At 42.8% G+C, this 11,812-nt stretch overlaps 1 protein-coding gene, 1 long non-coding RNA gene and 1 other non-coding gene across 3 annotated transcripts in view; all 3 read left to right on the forward strand.

Annotated features, from left to right (window-relative positions):
• The window catches only part of lasp1 (LIM and SH3 protein 1), a 39,551-nt gene extending 35,846 nt beyond the window's left edge, over positions 1 to 3,705 (forward strand). Inside the window, exons 5-7 of the mRNA XM_061230953.1 lie at positions 524 to 599; positions 1,009 to 1,124; positions 1,934 to 3,705. Of these exons, the coding sequence (XP_061086937.1) occupies positions 524 to 599; positions 1,009 to 1,124; positions 1,934 to 2,107 (366 nt within the window). The 3' untranslated portion in view covers positions 2,108 to 3,705. The remainder of the gene's footprint in view (positions 1 to 523; positions 600 to 1,008; positions 1,125 to 1,933) is intronic.
• On the forward strand, positions 3,706 to 8,340 carry LOC133121637 (uncharacterized). The gene is made up of 2 exons (XR_009708025.1): positions 3,706 to 6,800; positions 7,828 to 8,340. It is a non-coding gene; the product is annotated as an uncharacterized LOC133121637 (long non-coding RNA).
• A 1,565-nt stretch (positions 8,341 to 9,905) lies between these two features.
• trnac-gca (transfer RNA cysteine (anticodon GCA)) lies at positions 9,906 to 9,977 on the forward strand. Its single transcript has one exon. It is a non-coding gene; the product is annotated as a tRNA-Cys (tRNA).
• Positions 9,978 to 11,812: the final 1,835 nt, after the last annotated feature.

An 11,812-nucleotide genomic window follows, 5' to 3' on the forward strand; every position in this document is an offset into this window, starting at 1 on the left:
ACTCAGTATTTTGTCTTGTGAGAGGCCCTTTTTTTGGGTAGGTAAAGGGATATTTTGACACACTTTCTCTTTCACGTGCTCTGGCGCACGTTCAGAGGCGCGCTCCTCCTTTACCCCTCCTCTCCCTCTCTTCTCGGCCTCTCACTCGCTACCTGTTACTCATGATGTGTCAGTTGCTGTTGCCTAGCAACACTGAGGTCACATGAACGCTGGTGGAAACGTCATTTCCCCTCAGCTTTCGAAGCCTTCTAAAAACGGAATCGCTTGCAGTGCCGCACCTAACAAGAAAGCGGGGGGAGGGGAACCGGGACAGTGGTGACGCCTAGTGGTCATAAGACAGAGTTGCGGTAGTTGTTTTACAAAACATTATTTATGGAATAAAAAAAATAAAACGGACAATTCTCCTGAATGAGCAAGCTGGCCTGCACCTAAGCGGGTTGCAACTTTGAGTGGGTAAACACAAATCTGCTAAGGACGTTTTGGTGCATTATCTTTTCTCGTTTGACAATGTGTGTACTTGCAGATTAAGTACCATGAGGAATTTGAGAAGAGTCGGATGGGAGGAGAAGCTCCGCCTCCTGAGACCAACACCACTCCAGGTACCCGCATGTGAATATAGGGAATCATCTCGAAATAAACGCTGTAAACCTCTTTTGCCATCAATTGCAATGGCTCTTGTTTGTTGTGACTAGTATACTCATTGCGTCTCAGCCATTTTTGGAGAATGTAGATTCAAATATGAAATTTGAAACTGGAAAACAGGAACAACTTAAAAAAACACATTATGCAATTTAATGGTTACCCAGAATTTCAGTGCCAGTTTCCATGAAAGTTTCATTGATTGTTTTTATTATGCATGTACTGTAGTGGGTGTCTTTTTTTTCCCCAAGTATGTACAAATATTTTTGTACATAGATTTTTATTAGATATGTGAAATATTGAGAGGCAGCATCAGGGGTTGGAAATGTTTCTCTCTGGGACTGAGTCTGTCCATCTGTCTCTCTGCAGCATATCATCATCAACCAACCAACCCAACCAACCCGCCCAACCCTCAGAACTACAACTACCAACCAGCCCCTGAGCCAGTGCGCTCTGCTGCTGCTGCACCGCCCCCTAGTGCCGGGGTGAGGAGCTGCACCCTTCTCCCCACCCTCGCTCTTCCTTCCCTCTGTTGTTCTTTTCATTACATTACATTACATTATTGGCATTTGGCAGACGCTCTTATCCAGAGCGACGTACAACAAAGTGCATACCCATAACCAGGGCTAAGTGCGCTGAAAGACCCTAGAGGGAAGTACAATTTCAATTGCTACCCGTACAACAAAGATAGGACGAGGGCCTATTTGTTTTTTTTGGGGGGTTTTTTTAAATCAACAAATAAACAAACAACAAAGCAAAAGTGACCAAACTTATCTATCCAAATACTGCTTACCTAGCCAACTAAAAATACCGAAACACTACGTAAATCACAAAGACAACAATTAAGGTTCACAGGGAGGTAGGGAGGGATGGGGAGAGGTGCTGCTTGAAGAAGTCAGTAGTGTCTGTTCTTATTCCTCATTTTGTTTGTTTTCAAACTTTACTCTTCCCCTTTTTTGTTGCTGTTTGTATGCCATGCATATCTGTGGGTGGAAATGAAACTAGTCAAACTGTGTTTGTTTTTTTGCGTGTTTGCAGTTCTACAGAAACAGTTTCAGTCTCTGCCTCTAACCATGTGTGTCTGTTGAGGTGTAGAGATCTAACCCTGTGTGTCTGTAGAGCTCTGGCTCTAACCTGTAGTGGTGTGGACCTCTAAGCCTGTGTGTCTGTGGAGGTGTGAAGCTCTAACCCTGTGTGTCTGTAGAAGTGTGGAGCTCCTGTGTGTCTGTAGAGCTCTTAACCCTGTGTCTGTGGAGGTGTGAACCTCTCTAACCCTGTGTGTCCGTGGGCGCAGAAGCGGTACCGGGCTGTCTATGACTACGCTGCAGCGGACGAAGACGAGGTGTCCTTCCTGGACGGGGATGTGATTCTGGACGTGCAGCAGATCGACGAGGGCTGGATGTACGGCCGTGTGGAACGCACCGGCCAGCAGGGCATGCTGCCCGCCAACTACGTGGAAACCATCTGAGAGAGAAAGAGACAGAGAGAGAGGGAAAGAGAGAGGGAGAGAGAGTGAGTGGAGGAGAGGAGAGGAGAGGAGGTGGAAGAGAGAGGGAGAGGGAGGGAGAGAGAGAGGGAGAGAGAGAGAGGGAGAAGACATGGTGATAGAAGGGTGGAACATATGAAAATCAAAAGCCCAGTGCCATCTCATTCCTCATTTTAATACGCTTTCTCTATATAATTATTATAATTATTATTCTTTTTTTTTTCTTTTTTTTTTTTACCTTGCGCTGTTCATTCAGTTCCAAAGCTCAGATCGATTCTTCTTGCGAAGAGCCCATGCTGCAGGCTCTGTGTCTGTCTGTTTGTCTGTCCATCTGTCTTAATCCTTGGTCAACAGAGGTGCTGTCCACAAGTGGCACATAAATCTCAGCTGATACACACACTAGTGTCTTAAACTGTGCACACCCCAAAAGCACTTCCAGCACACTGTATGGACACCGCACGGGGCTGACTTAATGGTGTTCAGAAGGTCTGGAGCTCCTGGTCGGTCAGCATCTGGTTACCATGGCAGTAGGGAGCTCTACGGCCAGTAAGGGGAAGCTAAAGGAACCTATGTGGTCACAACCCACAGCAAATTGTTTGAACCTTTGCTTGTAAACTTCATTGAGTTGCCCACAATGCCCTCGTCCTCCCCTTCTATGAGAATTGAGCCTGTCTAGGCTGGTCATGATTTTCTTGTGTGTAACCAGATGGTGACCGAGGTGACCGACTGGTGTCCTGTTTGTGTCTCCTCCGTTTTTGACCGCTGCAGGCCTCTGACATTCCTCGACCGTGCAGTCGTGACGTTTGACCTCTAGAAATTCCTGACCGTTTAGCAGAGGACAAAATGTCCCCTTATTCTCCACACTTCCTGCATTTCGAGCAGTTCTCGAATCTTATCTAAGTACATTCCATTCGTTTAGACGCTCTTTTGCTGCTGCCTTGGTCAATGAAATATCACTTTACCAAATGCTTGTTTATATTTATGTGAATATGATGTTAGCAGCTGTCCTGGAAAGCATTGTGGGCATTGGCATAATACTGGAATTGGGTAATAGTCATGCATCGATCACGCTATCGATGTGTGTGTACGGTTCTGAAAGCCTAAAGGGTGGGGCTTGTAGGCGAGTTCTAGTTGAACAGGCCAAGGAAGTGATGTTTCTCCCCTCTCCAATTTGGGGTATAAACATGGCAGAAGAAAAAAGCTCTCCGTTTTCTAATACTTCAAAAAGGTGTGATGGTTGGGTCGTTATTACAGGTTATTACAGTGCTGGGATGCAGTCAGGATGTGCCCCATCTCAGTGAAAGAACCGGGGTTTTAGACAGACTGCACACTTCCAAAATGGCTTCTCGCTGACTTTTATCATTCCATTTGTGACTGTGTGTGACGCAGCATTCCAGTCAAACTGGAGAAATAGTTTGAGGTAGAACAGGGCAGCCGCTGCCATCAGTCCTCACTTCTATTGTTATTGTTGTTGGCGTTGCTAAGATGTTGTCATTGGACCATAACTCGCTCTTCATCTCAGCCCTGTCGTCTGAGGACAGGACAGACACCTTGGGTTCAAAGGGCATCCGGGGGGGACATGTAGGGGGGGGGAGTGTAGTCAAGCCTCATAACTTGGGCCAGAAGAAACGCATAATAGCACTTAACAGTACTCGACAGCCCTGTGGCTGGAGAGAGAAATGAGTAAAGGGCCCGTGTGCCAAATTCACTGAGATGATTTATCTGAGGTCCCTTTACTTCTCTGTGGAGGTTTGCTCAACCTGAGCGCGTCTGATGAACGTTGGCCATGAACCGTGCAGCATTCGCGGTCTTGTTCTTTCCAGTCGGTCCAAAGGGTTAACCGCCGCGGCGGATGTAGTTGTAAGTGGGACAAAGGCTAGTTTTGTCCTGCGATGAGCCCTATATGTAGAGCGGCCCCAGAAAAGCTGGGAACAAACCATTTTTCTTTAGGAGCCCCGCCCATACCGTCAGGGAAGCAGAATGAGGGTGGTCCCACGGCTCGTTACTTGGGCGGAGTCCCTCTGCATTCACAAACGGGGTCCTGTTCTGACATTCCATTTGGTCGAGAGTAACTCTCCACACGTTCCACCCCGTGTTCTCGGTATCGTCTTCTCTCTACAGCAGAGGTGTCTCGCTCCAATCCTGGAGGGCCACGCCGTCTACTGGTTTTCGACGTTGATTAATTGTAGTCATTGGCTAGAGTCCATATACCTTGTTCTCAAGGCCTTAGTTGGCTGCTGATTGAAAGGAAACTACAAATACATGCAGGCATTGTGGTCCTCCAGGACTGCAGTTTGACACCCCTGCTCTATTGTACGTGTCTGCAAATGCACTGTGACTGTTTCAGCGGAGAATAAGAATGGACATTTTTGTAATTGAAAGTGGAAATATTTTGAGCTATGAAAACAGTGCTACAAAGTATAGGTAACAGAAAATGTGTAAATGTATATTTATGGAAAACGCAAGTTTTGAGGTGGATGAAGAATTAACCGTCAGGTTTGGGGAAATCTTAGTTTTTAGTCACAGATTCAGTGTTGAGGATTATTTCTTTATGGGGAGGGGCTGTTTTTTTTTTTTTTTTTTGTTTTTTTGCTTTTTTGGGAATGATTTGTGGAGCTAAAGTTTTGGCGGTGTTCAGGTTTTTTAAGTAAATGGTGAATTTAGTGAATTCCATGACTGAACTGTTGTAACTAAACAAAAAAACGTGTTGGAGTGGCATGCATGGTGAAACATCAATCATGGAGGTTTTTATGATGGCCATAACAGTGCATTATTATGATGGATGTTATTCCATTTCACGATTCCCATCACGCCATGCTCAAGAGCGATCAACTGTTACAGAAAGGTTGATGTTGGAGCCCGTAGATCAGCGCTACTGAACTCTCGATCATGCGGCCTCAATGCTGATAAGTATTTGCTGCAACCGTGCACTGGACCATCTGATTTCACTTATTATTTTACCTCCTTGGTCCAGGAAGTAAGCCCATTCGTGAAATGAGGTGGTGTAATGCAAATCCCTGCAGACACTGCAGCCCACAGGACCTTGAGCTGAGTAACCCTATCGCACTGTAGATAATACTGCCATAAAACAATGTTTTGCCTGTTAGACCTTGTGAACAGCAGAGGTGGAAAATACCGGTTCAGAAAGTAAAAGTCCTCCCTGGTATTTTGTTCCAATCACCTGGATTTGCTAATTGGTGCAATTCTTCAGCCAAGAGTAAGAACTAATTAGTGGAATCTAGCTAGCTGAGTTTATGGGTGGTTAGTGGAATCTAGCTGGCTGAATTCATGGGTGGATAAAAACACATAGCAGGATTTTGCTTTCTGACCCCTGGACTTCCTGCTACTGGTAAACAGCAGCTGTCGTGGTGCAGTTTCGTGCGCACTAAAGGGTTTTAAATTATTGGTTGAGAAGCTTTGGCTCAGTTTGGAGCAGAGTGGCGGTGGCCTGGTGGGAAGGCTCGCTGAAGGGAAATGCGATTGTGGCTGCGAGCGGCCTTTCGTAGCGTTCTGAAGTGTCCGCGCGGGTCTGTTGGGTGAAGCCGCGCTGCCTGCTGAGAGAAAGGAGGGGGGGTTAAATTTGGTAGTGCCTCGTCGCGTCAGAAAAATAATCGTAGTAGTATATGGGGGGAAGAAAGATGTAGTAGTATATGGGGGGGAAGAAAGACCTACTGGAGCACACACACTTCCCTCTGCTCTCGCCTGCTGTTGCTCTGATGGGAGACGGTCTCTGCCTGCTGTTGTGTGAGGTTTTGTGAGGAGGATGGGGTGGGGGCTGTTTATTTACGTCCCTCACAGCCCTACGACCCCCCTCATCTTCCTTCGCCAACCCGCACCGTCTGTGGAGGCACACTCCAACCTCCCAATGCATACGTCCGTCTGTCCGCTTCATTTGTGCTAATATGGTCTTAATGCTATTTTGCTAAAATATTCCTTTGTCATCAAATATTCAATGTAAGAAAAAAAAAAGTAAATTAATGCATACAAATAAAAGCATTAAAATAAGATTCATTCCATTTTATATTTGTTTTCATTTTGTTTTGCATACTATGCATAAATCCGCAACTCATTGAATATCAGGAATTTGATTAGCATCTCTTGCTGCCCTGTCAAATTACGTGTACTGACTATCCAATAAAATGTCATTTTTACCCTGTCTGTTGTGCCTATTGCTTCAGCGAGGTGGCATATTTTCAAATATTCACTACCTGACTAGAATGTAGCCTAACCACTTACCAACAGTGTGGCTTTTTGATATTATGATTTGTCCATTTACTCCCGAGTTTTATATGATAAAATAACTGGTTAAATGAGCGCATCTATTTCTAAAACGAGGTTATAGGACCCAGTCTATTCTTCCGCTCCGGTGATCACCAATTTCACTCATCCCGGGTTTCAGAAGACCTTCATCTCGTCGACCTCACGGCGCCCCTCGTCCATTATTAATTCCTTCATCTCCCACTCGCTGCAGAGCATTTTACAGATTTGACCATAATGGTGGACATTTTTGTGTTAATGTTTTTCGCCATAAGCGCACTCGTCTTTTTGTCGTATATCATCTACATGCTGTGATGAACGCGAGAGCTCAGAAGGGCTGCGTCACTGATGGGATGAAAAACAAGGCAGACATTTCGGTGTAGCATGCAACATTCCACTGCTACATCCTGCAAATAAGGTACGCATTTGCGTTTATTTGTGCGACAGTATTATATTAACGTTTAGCGCATGCTATGAATTTTGAGTTTATTTATGCATCCTCCCTGAAGGCAAAATTCCGTTGCCAAAAAATACTGTTTTAAGGAATCTAAATGTGTCGCACTATTTGACTCTTGACATGGATGAATTCGTAAATAATTCTGACAACCAATTTCCGGCCTGTGCCCTGGATCAGGGCACGCTTTCTGTCCAATCATATGTGATCATATACACTCACTGAGCACTTTATTAGGAACACCTTATTTACGCGGTTATCTAATCAGCCAATCCTGTGGCAGCAGTGCAATACTTAAAAACATGCAGATACGGGTCAGGAGCTTCAGTCGGTGTTCACGTCAACCATCAGAATGATTGTTGGTGCCAGACAGGGTGGTTTGAGTATCTCCGAAACTGCTCCTGGGGTTTTCATGCACAACAGTCCGTAGTGTTTGCAGAGAATGAGGCAAAAAAAAAAAAAAAAAAAAAAACATCCAGTGAGCAGCAGTTCTGTGGGCAGAAATGCCCTGTTAATTAGAGGGGTCTGAGGAGAATTACCAAAGCGGACAGGAAGGTGACAGTAACACAAATCACTACACATTACAACAGTGGAATGCAGAAGAGCATCTATGAACACACACCAGGTCAAACCTATAAGTGGATAGGCTACAGCAGCAGAAGACTTCATCCGTCTAAAATACCTAATAAAGTGCTCACTGAATGTATTTTGACATGCATGATGACACTCGACGGTACAATAATTATTGTACAGCTATAAGATGTTTTGGTGTAGAGTGCCGGCCTGTCAATGGAATAATTTGAAACCCAAATTTAAGGGCTATAAACACAGGCAGAGGGTGAGTCAACATGTTTTTAGATGATAGGAAAGGATTTAAAAGGATTTGGTCTTGTAACAATGTTTTAACACAAAAATCTTACCTATTGTACCTTTAATGTTGCTGATTGTTGTCAACTGGAAGTCCATCTTTGTCTATTCGTACATGTTTAAGGAGATGAGAGAAAAGTGTCACCTGCTGGTTGACATGGAAGAAGCTCCTAGTAAAGGGATGGTGAAGCAGTGGGAGGTTGGAACGGACAGCTGATCCTCTCCATCACCAGGCAGATTCCTGGCTTCAGACATGCTTCTGAGTTTCATTGATATATTCAACTCCATTTTGACATTTGCCTTAACATGGCAGATGGTATCCTTGCAAGTCTACTGCTAGATTAGCTTAGCTTTGTGCAGCTCATTATACCAGTTATTAAGCATAGCTACACAAGGTGTGTCAGAAAATGAGTAAATGCAGTTGATTGTACAGTGTGTAGGCTACCTGTACATGCCTCAGCAGCCTGTTTGATCTTACATTGTCATCGCCACTGTGCTGCTCCTGTGTGATATAGCTGCTCATTAATTCACATTCATATCAGCTTGTTTTACCATTTTACATTTCAATATGTTTTTTTTATGTTAATGCATTTATTTATGTCTAAAATGCAAATAAAAGTTTGATTTTCTTTTTCCAGGACTGCCTTATTTTACCAGTATTTACATATGCATACTATGAGAGGTTAGAGTGCAGTCCATAAGTATTTGGACAGTGGTACAATTTCTGTTCTTTTGGCTGTGTATTCCAGCATATTGAATTTGAAATGAATATGAAGTTAATGTGCCTTGTAGGACTTGCATCCATGTTTATGCATAGCCCCCCCCCCCCCCCCATTTTAGGGGGCCAAAATAAATTGTACAGTTGTTTTTGATTAGGTGTATGTATTGCTTCCTTAGTGCAAGTATAAGAAAGCTTTCAGATTCTAGTCTTGATTCTACTCATTTGATTGCCTTTGGAGTCTGTTATTGGTGTTTGTCAGCATGAGGCCCATAGTCATTATTGGTTTACACAAATCTTTCTTATACCTTCACTAAGGAATTGAATACACTGACTAATACATCCAATGATGTAATTCCAACACTGATCACCCAATAGATGTAATTTCCCTCAAATTAGGTGACGGCCCATACCTTAACCTCCTGTTCATAGTTTATTTTCAAATCCAATGTGCTGGTACCACTGTCCAAATATGTGCAGATATCTGCACTGTAGGCCTATATATATGAAATACAAAATAACTTCCAATGTCCTGTGAGTAATCTGTAATGGTAGAGGACATTTTTTATTTTGTCTAAAAACTACCAATGGTGTCTCCCAATGTTATCAACAATTGAATACCATCAACAAGTGACTTCAACTTCTGCATTTGTAAGAGAAGAGACCAGTAAATAGACTGACAATCTATCACTTTTCTAACCTGTGGAAGAATATAATGTAATTTGAATAAAAATTGATTTTAAGTTTTTTAATTTAGAACTTTGTATATATTTTTTAGAAAGGTTTAGCACCCACGTGGTACTGAAACTGAAAAGTACTCAAACGTGCAGTCATTGCCGAATAGGGGTCCTTATTTTATAATTACGAAGACAATTAACTTAAAAATCTACATGCTCTTAGGTTTAACATTAACATTTTTAGAAGTAGCACCTAAACCAAAAATGCAAAGCTGACAAATTAAGAGCCCGAGACCGAAGAACAGGAGGAGCCGACCTCGACGTGTTTTGGTCAAGCGTAAAAGCGCACCCTTGTGGAGGGAACACAGCGTTGTACTGAAACTGATTTGCCACGTCGGCACCGTTTGATCAGTTAGCCTATGGCGACACGAAGTGGATTTCTTGCATAGAAATAAACGTTCTTCAGTCACATGCCACATCATACGCGCATGATAAAAACAAGGAAGCTGGTAAATTGCGAGCCTTCAAAGCCTTGGTGTCTGCCTAAAGTAGATCATTACTGTGGTTTATCGACCAGGCGTGAAAATAAAGATGAGAATTTCCTAAATTAGCGAGTTGGCTGCACTTTTGTAATGTGTCATTATTAGTGCTGTGTATATTACATACTTAATTGCAATAGAAAAGCATTTCTCAAACGTACTACCAATGACAAATAATGACATTATCCACAGACGAGTAATACCATGACAAAAGGAATACGTGTCCATGGCAAGTAAATCAGTGTCCGGTCGTTTTGACGTCGTGTGAGGGGGTATAGCTCAGTGGTAGAGCGTTTGACTGCAGATCAAGAGGTCCCCGGTTCAAATCCGGGTGCCCCCTTGGAAATAATTTATGTTTCCTGAAATTAAATTCCCTGAAATATGTTCAAGACCGATGCCAAAACGGTGTTATGGCAGTTCTAAATAAATGGCCCTGGAGTTACTACTAATGAATACCCAGTAATGATGCATTTCTCAACCTTGGCCCTGGAAAGTCACTGTGTATGCTACTTCCTATACCACACAGGGGTCTATTATAAAGCTCTTTATAGTAAGAAGCTGTTAAATTGTTTTAATTAGACACTTTTGGTCTATAGAAGGACAGTTTTATCCTCTTAAAGCCATGTTGTGCCAGAAATAGCTATGTATGCCCTAAAATGAATGTTCCAAAACATCCAAGAAATTTCAATGAGCCAGATCAAATCATGCTTTATTTTTTTCTGTGCTGTAGCCATAAGAAGGCAAATCATACCACATTTTGAATGAGGTTCCATTTGTAATTGATTAAATTACAAACTAACAGTTGAAATCATTTGGGTCCTATTTGCTGAGAGCTTCGAAACCTGAAACCATCTGCGTAAACTGAATGGGGTTAGGTTTACTGACAGCAAATGGCAAAAAGCCAAACCTGCGTTGTATTAAAACAAGTTTAACCACCTGACTATGATCGACCTTTAACACATTTCCAACAACCTTAATTGATCAAGAGTTTTGCTTTGACAAAAACCAACATTCAAGGCTGAGAATCACTGGTGGAGACCCTGAGAGGGCAAGAATTACATGCCATGGGTTGATATTTTAGAAAAGGCATTTAATCTGACTGACATCTGACTACACTAAATGAAGAAGACCACATGTTTGATTGCAGTTGTGTGTAGGAACCAATGTTGATCATCGCATTCTGGAGTTCTGAGTGAGAGCAGAGTCCATGTATGAGGTTATGCTTTCATTTTCAAGTGCTCACAATCACCATTACACAACAGCAAGTAATACACAGTGGGATACTATTTAACCTTTCCACTCCTCCTAGAGGGCAATTTCCACCTATGTCATATTCCTATAAAAGTGTCAATATCTATTGAGTGACTATTTACTGCACACACATATGTCTGTATTGAATAATTTGCAAAGCAAACTTGTATTTCTACCAAACTGGAAATATTTTGGCCGGACGTGGAATAAAAGTGAGCTAATAATTTTTGTATGATATAAATATGAACGCAACTATAATTTGAGATGTTGATGATTCGACCACAAGGGGACAATGTGGATAGAGTTAAACCACATACATTTTTTCACTTTGCATAATAGTGGGGCAATATTATGATGAGGATTTTACACCAAGCCAATTTTCTGGAACTGGAGAATTTAAATCATGAAAACCATTTTTAGCCAGCATCCATACCCAGTTCCTGCCAAATGGCTGAATCTGCTGCTGGAAGTGGTGTTGGTGACCAGTAGGGGGTGATCTTCCCTCTGATGGAATTACCCCCAATGCCCCAGCGCAGTGATGGGGACATTGTGCTGTAGGAGACACTGTCTTTCAGATGAGACATTAAACCATGGTTTGGACTCACTGTGGTCATTAAAGATCCCATGACACTCTTCGCAAAGCGTAGGGAGTTTGCTGGTGTCCTGGCTAAATTCCCAACTTGGCTCTTTCAACCTGCCAAATAATCTTCCCCTGATTCAATTGGCAAAAACATTGTACTCTCCACCTGAGCTAGTGTGTGGTGAACATTCTGGTGCAAAATGGCAGCCATGCTGCTACACATTGGTTGTGGCTGACGTGAATTTCCCCTGAGTTTCACTGTTAAGTGCTTTGAGCGTCTAGAAAAGTGCTATACAGTTGAAGCACAAATGTGCTATACAGCTCATTTTAGGAGTTAATTTCAT

This window comes from Conger conger, chromosome 2, assembly GCF_963514075.1.
Source record: "Conger conger chromosome 2, fConCon1.1, whole genome shotgun sequence".
NCBI classification, from domain to species: domain Eukaryota; kingdom Metazoa; phylum Chordata; class Actinopteri; order Anguilliformes; family Congridae; genus Conger; species Conger conger.